Genomic DNA, 12,752 nt, shown 5'->3' on the forward strand with positions numbered 1-12,752 from the left:
ATCTGGTGGCCAAGCTCTCTAACGCAAGACTGTAGGTTTCGCTGACTACTGTGCATATTTATTCAGATTATGGAGTTCTTCCTCTTCCATTCGTGGTGTGCATGCACAGGATATGCAACTGTAATTATGTACTGTGCAATTGTTCTAGACTAAATTATTGTAATGCAAAGTATTTCTCAGCACAGTAAGTGACCAAATAAGCTGTATCTCATCACCTCAAACTTTAGTATTTCTACAGTATCTAACTAAACCTCTAAAAGAGCTAATTTCATTCAACAACATAAATAGCGAAAATGAAGCAATGGAATTGGTTAACATGGTCAACTTTATTTTGGGCTCCCACCATTTCAAGTTACAGTATCAATTTCAGAAAATATTTACAGTCAAGTCAACACACAAAAGAAAGTTGGAATGTAAATAACAAAATCATTGATACAACTCAAGATACAAAAAAAGTGTCAACAGGCTCTTGTTTTCCTTCAAAAGAAAAAGGTAAACACTAACACTTATGGGAATGAATCTAAACTGCATGTGATCAATGCGGGTCAAGGGATTTTGGATCGAGAAGGAGGGCAAGGGGGGAAATTCCAGGTTCATGAACAAACATCAAAGTCATCCTGTCTTAATTTACAACACTACTAGTGTCAAAGCAAACTGCTGTAGTTACAGTAACACTGCAGCTGAGTCAGTTGGTCTAGTCAACCTCCTCCATCCTGGAAGTGTCCTCGTCTCCCTCCAGGGGAGGCATGTCCTCCACAGGGGCTGAGGTTGGCTCCTCGGGGGTCAGGTCATCCTCGTCAATACCTGGACAGGGGAAGGGAGGAAGTCACACTCAGTTACTGAAGAGGCTCAGTCAGTTACTGAAGCTTAAACAATGTTCTCTCATATCTAGACCACTTAGTGAGGTCTGCACAACGCATCACCGGGGGCAAACTACCTGCCCTCCAGGACACCTACACCACCCGATGTCACAGGAAGGCCATAAAGATCATCAAGGACAACAACCACCCGAGCCACTGCCTGTTCACCCCACTATCATCCAGAAGGCGAGGTCAGTACAGGTGCATCAAAGCGGGGACCGAGAGACTGAAAAACAGCTTCTATCTCAAGGCCGTCAGACTGTTAAACAGCCACCACTAACATTTAGTGGCCGCTGCCAACATACTGACTCAACTCCAGCCACTTTAATAATGGGAATTGATGGAAATTATGTAAAAATGTATCACTAGCCACTTTAAACAATGCCACTTAATATAATGTTTACATATCCTACATTACTCATCTCATATGTATATACTGTACTCTATATCATCTACTGCATCTTGCCATCTTTATGTAATACATGTATCACTAGCCACTTTAAACTATGCCACTTTATGTTTACATAGCCTACATTACTCATCTCATATGTATAGACTGTACACTATACCATCTACTGCATCTTGCCTATGCCGTTCTGTACCATCACTCATTCATATATCTTTATGTACATATTCTTCATCCCTTTACACTTGTGTGTATAAGGTAGTAGTTGTGGAATTGTTAGGTTAGATTACTTGTTGGTTATTACTGCATTGTCGGAACTAGAAGCACAAGCATTTCGCTACACTCGCATTAACATCTGCTAACCATGTGTATGTGACAAATAAAATTTGATTTGATTTGATAATGCTGAGAAAATTAAGGAGGGCTAGATGGAGCCATTATGACATTGATTACACCAACATGGGTCCTTCAGATCAGCAAACACAAAAGGAGTACAGAAAAGGGGCTAGCATTGATCATATATTGACAGCAAACATGGTCCTTGTTTAGACAAACTAACTCACCCAGTCCTAGCTTGATCATTCTGTAGATGCGGTTGGAGTGTGTCTGAGGGTCATCCAAGGTGAACCCAGAGGACAACAGAGCCGTCTCAAACAGCAGAAGGACTAGGTCCTTCACTGACTTATCATTCTTATCAGCCTCTGCCTTCTGCCTCAGGGTCTCCACAATGGGGTGGTCTGGGTTGATCTCCAGGTGCTTCTTGGCAGCCATGTAGCCCATGGTGGAATTGTCCCTCAGGGCCTGGGCCTTCATGATCCTCTCCATGTTGGCAGTCCAGCCATAGGTGCTTGTCACGATGCAGCAGGGAGAGGAGACCAGGCGGTTGGACACTGTCACCTATAAAGGGGGGAGGGGAAAATAGGAGAGGTTGGTTATTAGGGAGATGATCAGAACAACATTGAATCAGGCAATCGTTGTACTGGCAGTGAGCATGTAAATACAGTGGAAAATATTGGTGGCATTTTTAAGGTAATGTCAAGCCTCCTGACATTTGTCTTAACATAAAGGACCCCTTCAGCAACATGATATATGTAAGCAATGTGATTAAGCGTTCTTACCTTCTCCACTTTCTTCTCCAAGATGTCCTTCATGATCTTACAGAGGTTCTCAAACTGAGACTTCTGCTCTTCATGCCTCTTCTTCATGTCCTCGTCCTCAGGCAGCTCCAGACCCTCCTTGGTCACAGAGACAAGGGTCTTGCCATCATACTCCTTCAGCTGCTGGACACAGTACTCATCAATGGGCTCAATCATGTAGATTACTTCCAGGCCGGCCTTTCGAAGGCGTTCCACGAATGCAGAGTTAGCCACCTGGTCTTTGGTCTCGCCTGAAACATGCAGTAGATAAAGCAACTTGAGAAACCAGGTTCTTATCATGTGACAACCTATGAACTGGGCTGTACCGAGAGGAGTGTGTTTCCTCACCAGTGATGTAGTATATATGTTTCTGGGTTTCCTTCATGCGTGTGACGTAGTCTTTGAGGGATACCATCTCGTCCCCTGAGGCTGAGGTGTAGTAGCGCAGCATGTCTGACAGCCTCTTACGGTTCTGAGAGTCCTCATGGATCCCCAGCTGGGAGAGAGAAAACACAGGAGAGGTTATGTAGCCCTTTCCTGCAGTCAATGACAAAAACCACCCTCTTTTCCCTCATGGGTGGAATTTTATTAATATTTTTCATAATTAATAAAGATTATGAAACTATGAAAATCTGATGTTTCTATGTCAAACAGTTATGTTATATTTCAGTCTTCTGTGATGTATAAAAGTGTAATATTGGGACGATTTAACGTGTACGCTAGGAGTCTGGAAGCAAGTACAGGTGAATATTTAATATATAAACAAATATGGACCAATACAAGCAACACGAGTAGCGTACAGACATGGAACACAGAGTCAATAACGCCTGGGGAAAGAACCAAAGGAAATGACAGATAAAGGGAAGGTAATCAGGAAGGTGATGGAGTCCAGGTGAGTCTCATGAAGCGCAGGTGCGTGTAACGATGGTGACAGGTGTGGGTAGTAATGAATAAACTGGCGACAAGGAGCGCCAGAGAGGGGGAGTGGGAGTAGATGTGACAGTACCCCCTCCCTGACGCGTGGCTCCATCCACAGCACGTCGACGAGAGGGACGGTCCCAGGGAAGCGCCTCGGGGAACCTGTAGAACCAGCTGAGGCGCGGGAGCCCAACTAGTCGGCTGAGGCGCGGGAGCCCAACGAGCCGGCTGTTCTATGTTCATTTATTTATTAAATACACTCGCTGTACTTGCTTTCCAGCGTTTACGTTACAGAATATCACCTCACCAAAGGTGCGCATCAGGGAGTGATTTTGTAGGTGACGCCGGGTCCGGGTGCCACTACTGGAGCAACCGGGATGCCTCAGCGGGCTCGTCAGGTTTACAAGACTCGGTTGGCCCGTCAAGCGGCCATGGCCGAGTCTTCCGAGGATGCCTCAGCTAGCTCTTCAGGCTCCCATGCCTCAGCCGGCTTGACAGGTTCACAAGACTCGGTTGGCTCGGTGGGCTCCCACGCCTCAGCCGGCTCAACAGGTTCCCGCACCTCAGCAGAAGGGATTGGCTCGCTCCTGGTCCCCGGGACCGTCCCTCTGGTCGGTGTATTGTGGCTTGGGCCGCGCGTCAGGGAGGGGGTACTCTCACATATACTCGCTCTCCAGTGCTCGAGGTCGCCAGTCTGCTTATTATTACGCACACCTGTCACATCGTTAGGCGCACCAGCGTCTCAGACTCAGATTAGACTACTTTCCGGCTACCTGGGTAAAGCACTAAATAAACTTCAGTTAGTGCTAAACACGGCTGCTAGCATCTTGACTAGAACCAAAACAGTTGATCACATGTCGCCAGTGCTAGCCTCTCTATACTGGCTTCCTGTTAAGGCTAAGGCTGATTTTCAAGGTTTTACTGCTAACCTACAAAGCATTACATGGGCTTGCTCCTACCTATCTCTCCGATTTGATCCTGCCGTACATACCTACACGTACGCTACGGTCACAAGACGTAGGCCTCCTTATAGTTCCTAGAATTTCGAAGCAAACAGCTGGAGGCAGGGCTTTCTCCTATAGAGCTTCATTTTTATGGAATGGTCTGCCTATCCATGTGAGAGACGCAGACTCGGTCTCAACCTTTAAGTCTTTATTGAAGACTCATCTCTTCAGTAGGTCCTATGATTGAGTGTAGTCTGGCCCAGGGGTGTGAAGGTGAACGGAAAGGCACTGGAGCCATGTGTCACGATCGTCTTCGGGTGAAAGAGAGGACCAAGGCGCAGCGTGATATAAATACATGATGTATTTATTTAAGGAATACGAAGAACACTAACACAAACTAAACAAAACAACAAACGACCGTGAAGCTATAATACGACAATACGTGCAGACACTGGCAACTTACACATAGACAATTACCCACAACCTACCTAATGACTATGGCTGCCTAAATATGGCTCCCAATCAGAGACAACGATAGACAGCTGTCTCTAATTGAGAACCAATCTAGGCAACCATAGACTTGGACACAACCCCATGAACTCTACAAAAAAACGCTAGACAATACAAACACCCTAGACGAGACAAAAACACACAAACATCCCCCATGTCACACCCTGACCTAACTAAAATAATAAAGAAAACAAAGATAACTAAGGCCAGGGTGTGACACCATGAACCGCCCTTGCTGTCTCTGCCTGGCCGGTTCCCCTCTCTCCACTGGGATTCTCTGCTTCCAACGCTATTACGGGGGCTGAGTCACTGGTGTTCTTCCATGCCGTCCCTAGGAGGGGTGCTCCTAGGGACGGCTTGGGACGTGATCTTCCTGTCCGGGTTGGCGCCCCACTCGAGTTTGTGCCGTGGGGGAGATCTTCATGGGCTATACTCAGCCTTGTCTCAGGTTAGTAAGTTGGTGGTTTGAAGATATCCCTCTAGTGGTGTGGGGACTGTGCTTTGGCAAAGTGGGTGAAGGTTATATCCTGCCTGGTTGGTCCTATCCGGGGATATCGTAAGGAGGGTCCACAGTGTCTCCCGACCACCCCTGTCTCAGCCTCCAGTATTTATGCTGCAATAGTTTGTGTCTTATATCGGAAGTATTTTTCCTGTCTTATCCAGTGTCCTGTATGAATTTAAGTATGCTCCCTCTAATTCTCCCTCTCCCTCCCGGAGTACCTGAGCCCTAGGACCATGCCTCAGGACTATCTGGCCTGATGACTCCTTGCTGTCCCCAGACACCTGGTCGTGCTGCTGCTCCAGTTTCAACTGGCCTGCGGCTATGGAACCATGACCTGTACACCGGACATGCTCTCTCTCTCTCTCTCTCTCTCACATGCTGTCTCTAACTCTGAATGCTTGGCTATGAAAAGCCAACTGCCATTTACTCATGTTGCACCCTCTACAACTGTGATTATTATTATTTGAACCTGCTGGTCATTTATGAACGTTTGAACATCTTGGCCATGTACTGTTATAATCTCCACCCAGCACAGCCAGAAGATGACTGGCCACCCCTCAGAGCCTGGTTCCTCTCTAGGTTTCTTCCTAGGTTCCTGACTTTCTAGGGAGTTGTTCCTAGCCACCGTGCTTCTCTACATCTGCATTGCTTGCTGTTTGGGGTTTTAGGCTGGGTTTCTGTATAGCACTTTGTGACATCGGCTGATGTAAAAAGGGCTTTATAAATAAATTTCATTGACCTGGACTCCATCACCTTCCTGATTACCTTCCCTATATCTGTCACGCCCTTTCGTTCTTTCCCTAGGCGTTACTGACTCTGTGTTCCATATCTGTACTCTACTTGTGTTTCTTGTTTTGTTCTATGTTCATTTATTTATTAAATACACTCCCTATACTTGCTTCCTGACTCCCAGCATACACATTACAGATGCAAACTCAAAACTGAATACATTTCAACTCTAAATTTGACATGGTACAGATGTCTTATTTTTTTTTAAAGCCCATAACCATTTATACTCTTGTTTCAAAGTAGATTTGTTTAAGACTACCAATAATCAATCTGTATGACCATGATTTATCCCACTGCAGTAAAAGGTTAAATAACAACTCTGCCCAAAAATATCTTGATGTGTTACAAGACTGACATTTTCCAGGAAGTAACCCAAGTTCAGTAAATATGATACCAACAAGGGGCGTGTTGTTGACATGTCAGTAAGGTTTTTCTGACTATGTAATTAGTGTACTTATGCAAAAAATATATAAAGGGGTAAACGTCCCCTTTAAGATTAAAACCAGACAGATTTCACATAATTTCAGCAGACATGACAAAGGTGCACCCCCTGCAGATTGTTTCCACATGGAATCCAAGGTTTACCTTAAGACATACACAATAACTGTAACGATATGCCATAGAGTCTGTCTAGTCATTTAAACACACTCCAGAAAGCCAGAAGATGGTGGTAAGGAGCTCTGTGAAGGACTGGGCCCTAAGCCGCTTATATCAGGTTTAGAGGAGACAAGATGGCGAGGGGATCAGACGGGTGGTGACCAGTTAAAGGTTAGTGGAACATTCAACAACTACACCATTCAGAATGTTCCCCAAGGATTTTTTAAATAACAGGTGGTGATAAGGGTCATCATAGTATCCACCTAGATCATGTCTACCACTAAATTCAATGCATCCTAAGTTCAGTTTAGGTTAACCTTTAAGGCAATGTTACATAATGATGACAGCTGACGTGTGGTGAGCCTGCTAGCACAAAATGGCTGCCCTGTATCACCCATGTGGTGGGTGCTGCTGCAACATCATTTGTCAGAAAGAACTAGTGAGAATCTCTGTATAAATAATGCAATCCATTATTACTATGTTCTATACTGTTAAGTTAAAAAGTATGAAACTGACCTTGATGTTCTTGGAGAACTGCTCGTAGTACTTCTTGTAGTTTTCTTTGTCCTCTGAGAGCTCAGTGAAGAGCTCTATACACTTCTTGACCAGGTTCTTGCGGATCACCTTGAGGATCTTGCTCTGCTGCAGCATCTCTCTGGAGATGTTCAGGGGGAGATCCTCAGAGTCCACCACACCCTTGATGAAGTCTGGAGAAAATGACAGAGACAATTGGTCAGACACCTTCTCAATTAGATTATAGCTCATTCCCAGATCTACGTGAGCATCTACTTCAGTTCTGTCTGACTTACTGAGGTACTCAGGGATAAGATCATCACAGTTGTCCATGATGAAGACCCTCCTGACGTACAGCTTGATATTGTTCTTCTTCTTCTTGTTTTCAAAGAGGTCAAAGGGTGCACGGCGAGGCACAAAGAGCAGGGCACGGAACTCCAGCTGGCCCTCCACTGAGAAGTGCTGTGTAAGTAAACAAACAGAAGGCCAACTGCTGAAACCTTAATGTACATGTATATTTGTCGTTATGAAATTACCTCACCCATTATCAACTGATACTGGTACTATCTATGACTTCACACATCAGCGAGGGAAACTTAAATAAACAGTGTGGGAACTTATTCTGTTGGCCAATATGAATAGAATATCCTCACCTTGACAGCCAGGTGTTCCTCCCAGTCGTTGGTCAGACTCTTGTAGAACTCTCCATACTCCTCGTTGGTGATGTCATCGGGGTTACGGGTCCACAGGGGCTTGGTCTTGTTCAGCTCCTCCTGGTCAATGTATTTCTCCTTGATCTTCTTCTTCTTCTTCTTCTTGTCACCGCATGCGCTGTCGTGGTCATGGTCATGGTGATCCTCCTCGTCTGAGACTACGTCCTCGATCTCGGGTTTGTCATCCTCTCTCTTCTCTCCTTCCCCATCCTTCTTCTCCTTCTCCTCTTCCTCCTCTGCCTCATCGTCACTCACTTCCTTGTCACGCTCCTTCTCCACCTGATCAGAGATGATCATGAGAATGTTAGGGGACACATTCATTGTGTTGATGTACTGTAGCTGACTTTAAGTGGGTAGTTGTCTGAAATATTTAATTCACTGTGCCTGTTTTTCATTCAATATAAAAATGCTAAAAGTGAAAGGTATCTGCATCAATTTATCATCCAGTCATTTACTTGTCCAATCTGAAATCAACTCCTAGCCCCTCCCTTGACACCTCTTTTATGCAAACCTGAAAGGAAGTTTCAGATGTAGTACAACAATTTGGTAATCACTCAGTGGAGTTTCCACGATCTCATGCCTGCTAGCTCTTACAAAGAGTGTGATGGGGTATCCGATGAACTGGGAGTGCTTCTTCACGATCTCTTTGACCCGTTTCTCCTCACAGTATTCTGTCTGGTCATCCTTCAGGTACAGAATCACCTTGGTCCCACGACCAATAGACTCAGCTATAGTAGAGTGACATGGGTGTTTAGAACAGACCACACCAGGAAAATAACAGTCTGTAACTGTAGGCCTACATACCTCTTCAGTTCACACAATTTATATAATAACATGTAAGCTCTGGTTAAGTAACGTGTAAAACTATAATCTGTCCTTACCTGACGTGTCGACTTTGACGGTGAAGGATCCGCCAGCGGATGATTCCCAGATGTACTGCTCATCATCGTTGTGCTTGGTGATGACAGTCACCCTCTCTGCCACCAGGTAGGCGGAGTAGAAACCCACACCGAACTGCCCGATCATAGAGATGTCAGCTCCAGCCTGCAGGGCCTCCATGAAGGCCTTGGTGCCAGACTTAGCGATGGTTCCCAGGTTGTTGATTAGGTCGGCCTTGGTCATGCCGATGCCGGTGTCAACCAGGGTCAGGGTGCGCTCCTCCTTGTTGGGAATGACCTCGATCTTCAGGTCCTTGCCAGAGTCCATCTTGGATGGGTCTGTGAGGCTCTCATAGCGGATTTTGTCTAGAGCCTAGTTGAATGAAAATACATAGGTCTAAATAAATCTGTTTTTTGACATCACTAGATTAACAAAACTCTTAATTATATGTAAATGTATTCTGCAGGCTACGTCAATATTTTATGTAATAAAATATGAATAAATTATCTATAGATATGTAATAAAATATGAATAGTGGTGTAATAAACAAGTATTTAAAGTAATATGCCTGTGTGTGTATTTTGTAAATCATCAAATAATACTAAACTACCAAGTAGTCTAAACGCCTGTGGTGCCTGAAGTACTCACATCTGAGGAGTTGGAGATGAGCTCCCTAAGGAAAATCTCTTTGTTGGAGTAGAAAGTGTTGATGATCAGGGACATCAGCTGGGCGATCTCAGCCTGGAAGGCAAAGGTCTCTGCCTCTTCCTCCATTGGGGCGTCATGGGCTTCCGGCATCTGTGGAGACACAACACACACACTGAATGAATATACTGTAAACACACTGTGGAGACAAGGCGGCCCAAGGTGGCTTACAGCCAGTCCCCGTCTTAGGTTCTCAGCTGATGGTATGGAGGACAGCTGGTTCCATGTGAACTACAATCCCAACGCTTTGTTTTAACATTTAGAAACGAATAATCCTTGCTTGTGGTGCAGTTTTGGAAACATTTGGAACTTAACTTTCATAACAGCAGTAAATAATCTTTCAAAAACAAAAGATGCACTTACTGTACGCAGTTCAGCAAAGTTGCATCCTGGTTGCACCCTGCAGAATTGTTTAAAACACAGCCCCAAGCAGAGATACTAAACTTCCTCCCCAGATACACTCCATAGGAGAAGTTTGAAGCAAAAAATGGAGGGGAGGCAGTGTATTCTCGGTTGGAGGCAGTGTTCTTGAAAATATAGCCAGGTGCAACTTTCCTAAACTGCGTACAGTAAGTGTATATTTTTGTATTTTTAAAATGATTTCTCACTTAATGAAAGTTAAGTTCCAAATGTATCGTGTGCAAGGCATTGGAGCAGCGTCAGAGCATTTCTCTCACAAGGCTAACAGATCTATTTAACTAGTACTTATATTCCGCCTCGCCACACTAGCAAAGACAGTACAGCATGAATATAGGCAAAAACTGCTTCTCCAATCGAAATCCCAGATCATACTTGTAGGCATTGTCATGGTGACGTTGGCTCGCAAAGCTCATGCGCAAAATATGTAATCGGGTCCTCAAATCAAAGGTACTCCTTCAATATAAAGTTGTTTTTGACAAAAAGGAAACGTGTCAGTTTGTCACTTTCACAGATTGCGTGGAGTAAAAACATGTTCAACTACTTAAGATATTGGTTCGAATCCACGTTGTGCCTTTTGATTTCGAGACAATTAACAACTGAAGAAGAATTTTACGCTTCTCTCATTGATTTCCCAAACCTCGGCCTAGTCTGTTTGGTCTGTTTCGCAAGCGTTCCTGGAAGTCTTGCGATGTTGCACCTCTGGGTTAAGAAACGAGCGTGCCGCAATGTCGTGGAGTATTTGCATAAAGTTCAGCTCTCCCCAACTTTGGTGCCGCTCAGTTCACGTCCCTCGCCCATGCTCGCATCGCCCCAAAGGTCCTCCACCCACTTTGCTTCTCTTCCATTGGAAATGAATGGCTTTCCGTAGTTTTATCACTCACATCTTCAGTTAAGAGCCACTGTAAAGGGGGCGTCCAATAGGTCAATGTAATACAATGGAATTGGAGTCATGAATAAGGGTTAAGTGTAAGCACATACTGAGAAGGAGGCACAACACTAAAAAACGCCCTGGCACTGCATTGTCTTCTGACAGCTTGCATCACTCCTTTGGCTGTTAGCACAGCCAAAGGAGTGAGGGTACTTCTGAAAGGGAACTTCTGCTGTCCCCATATGAGAACCCTTGATGGTTCCAGGTGGAACCTTTTTGGTTCCATGTAGAACCCTTTCCACAGAGGGTTCTACTTGGAACCCAAAAGGGTTCTACCTGGAACCAGAAAGGGTTCTTCAAAGGGCTCTCCTATAGGGGCAGTGGAAAAACCCGTTTAGGTTCTAGATAGCACCTTTTTTTCTAAGAGTGTAGTAGAGATGTCACCGGCACAATAATAGTTCTCTCAAAATCATTAGACAATGCCGGAACTGCCATTCGGACAGTGAGTTTCAGTCTTAAAGCTATGACAAACAGGTGGTGTAACAGACTGTCCTCATTATCACTGCTGAATTTACTTCATTACTGTAATCCACCCAGTGCAAACCAACAGCAGAGAAGCCACAGGTCCTTGCGATGTGGTGAGCTTACTACTTCTATTTTTTAGGAACATTTTCTCCAATAAACTGAAATAAATTTATTGTAAGGAAATTGATAGGCACATCATAAATTGATCATTTTGTACTCTGGACAGGCACACTGGAATAGAATCAAATTGAATCAAATATTCTACATTCCACATTGCTGGTAGACTATGTAAGTACCAGCCATAATGATGATGCACGGTTTTTGGAGGGACGGATATATTTCATTGGCTTTCATTCATTATTCCATATCTCAGTGTAAACTGACCAAGCGCAACGGCAAAACATACTCCCCCTGCCGGTTCGCGCAGCTAATAACATGATTCTAGAAACTACCAGAACGATCGATCATACGTTTCCATCCTTTCTCAATCTCGCGACCGGGTACCATAACGAGTTTGAATGTGAATCTTGATGAATTTTCTATTTGAATAAATATTAGCCAAATCGTTATGGATAGTTGTCATGTCGACAGTGAAGTGACGTGAATTAAAATAATTTTCTGAAAAAGATTATCAAAGCATGTGTGGCAGTCAAGACCCACATTTGGATGTATTGGCCTAGGTTTTATATGTCAACTTTAATAGAGAATGTGGTAGCCTATTCTGAAATAGCGGACCAAGTTAATTCTGAAATAACGTCGTTAGACCTACAAATTAGGAAATGTACAATGCAATTCATTGCAACAAAATTTAAAATACTGTTTTGAGTGGATTATTCTGATAGTAAAAACGATATTTGATAATATTATGTTGATATTCTAAACTTCCATTGACTATATTAATTGGATAATGACACTCGCATCATCGTGTTGGAACATAAATGTTATTTCATGTCTTACCTTGCTGTGGAAATATCCCTGAATTCTTCTTCAGAAGTTGGTCGCCAACGAAACGAAACCTAGCCAGCTATCGGAGTAGATGGGGAGATGATAACTGGATAGGTTTTATAGACGCTGAGAGTGTTCGAGAAATCAGCTTCCAGAACCGTCTGGAATCTTCCTAACGCTTCTACTGTGTGTAGGATGAGCATGTACACTGAGAGGAGCGATGGAATATCAATCAAACCCTACAGTTTCTCTGTCCACGCCCCTCCTTCATTTAACTCATGGTGAAGGCGGGTCTATGGGCGTGGCGATATCAAATCTGTACAGTGGGTACATGGTGTACCTGGGATATTCATCATCATTCAGGATCCTCACAAGATTTCATGATTAAAATAAACTTTTTACCTAAAAGTCTACTCTAAAAAGATCTGAAATACAGGGAGCTCTTATGGGGGTAAGGTGATTGCAAAAGTATGAATGAAGATGCAAAATAGATAGTCCAGTATTGAATTATAAACATGCCAT

At 44.0% G+C, this 12,752-nt stretch overlaps 1 protein-coding gene across 1 annotated transcript; it reads right to left on the reverse strand.

Annotated features, from left to right (window-relative positions):
• Positions 1 to 307: 307 nt before the first annotated feature.
• On the reverse strand, positions 308 to 12,449 carry LOC139556578 (heat shock protein HSP 90-alpha). Its single transcript, XM_071370704.1, has 11 exons — positions 12,243 to 12,449; positions 9,416 to 9,565; positions 8,770 to 9,139; positions 8,483 to 8,616; positions 7,829 to 8,167; positions 7,472 to 7,637; positions 7,179 to 7,369; positions 2,751 to 2,898; positions 2,385 to 2,653; positions 1,830 to 2,163; positions 308 to 804 (listed from the first exon to the last, which is right to left on the reverse strand). Exons 2-11 carry the CDS (start codon positions 9,563 to 9,565, stop codon positions 695 to 697), a joined length of 2,211 nt encoding a protein of 736 aa, XP_071226805.1. The 5' UTR covers positions 12,243 to 12,449; the 3' UTR covers positions 308 to 694.
• Positions 12,450 to 12,752: the final 303 nt, after the last annotated feature.

The sequence above is a fragment of the Salvelinus alpinus genome, chromosome 27 (assembly GCF_045679555.1).
Source record: "Salvelinus alpinus chromosome 27, SLU_Salpinus.1, whole genome shotgun sequence".
NCBI lineage: Eukaryota > Metazoa > Chordata > Actinopteri > Salmoniformes > Salmonidae > Salvelinus > Salvelinus alpinus.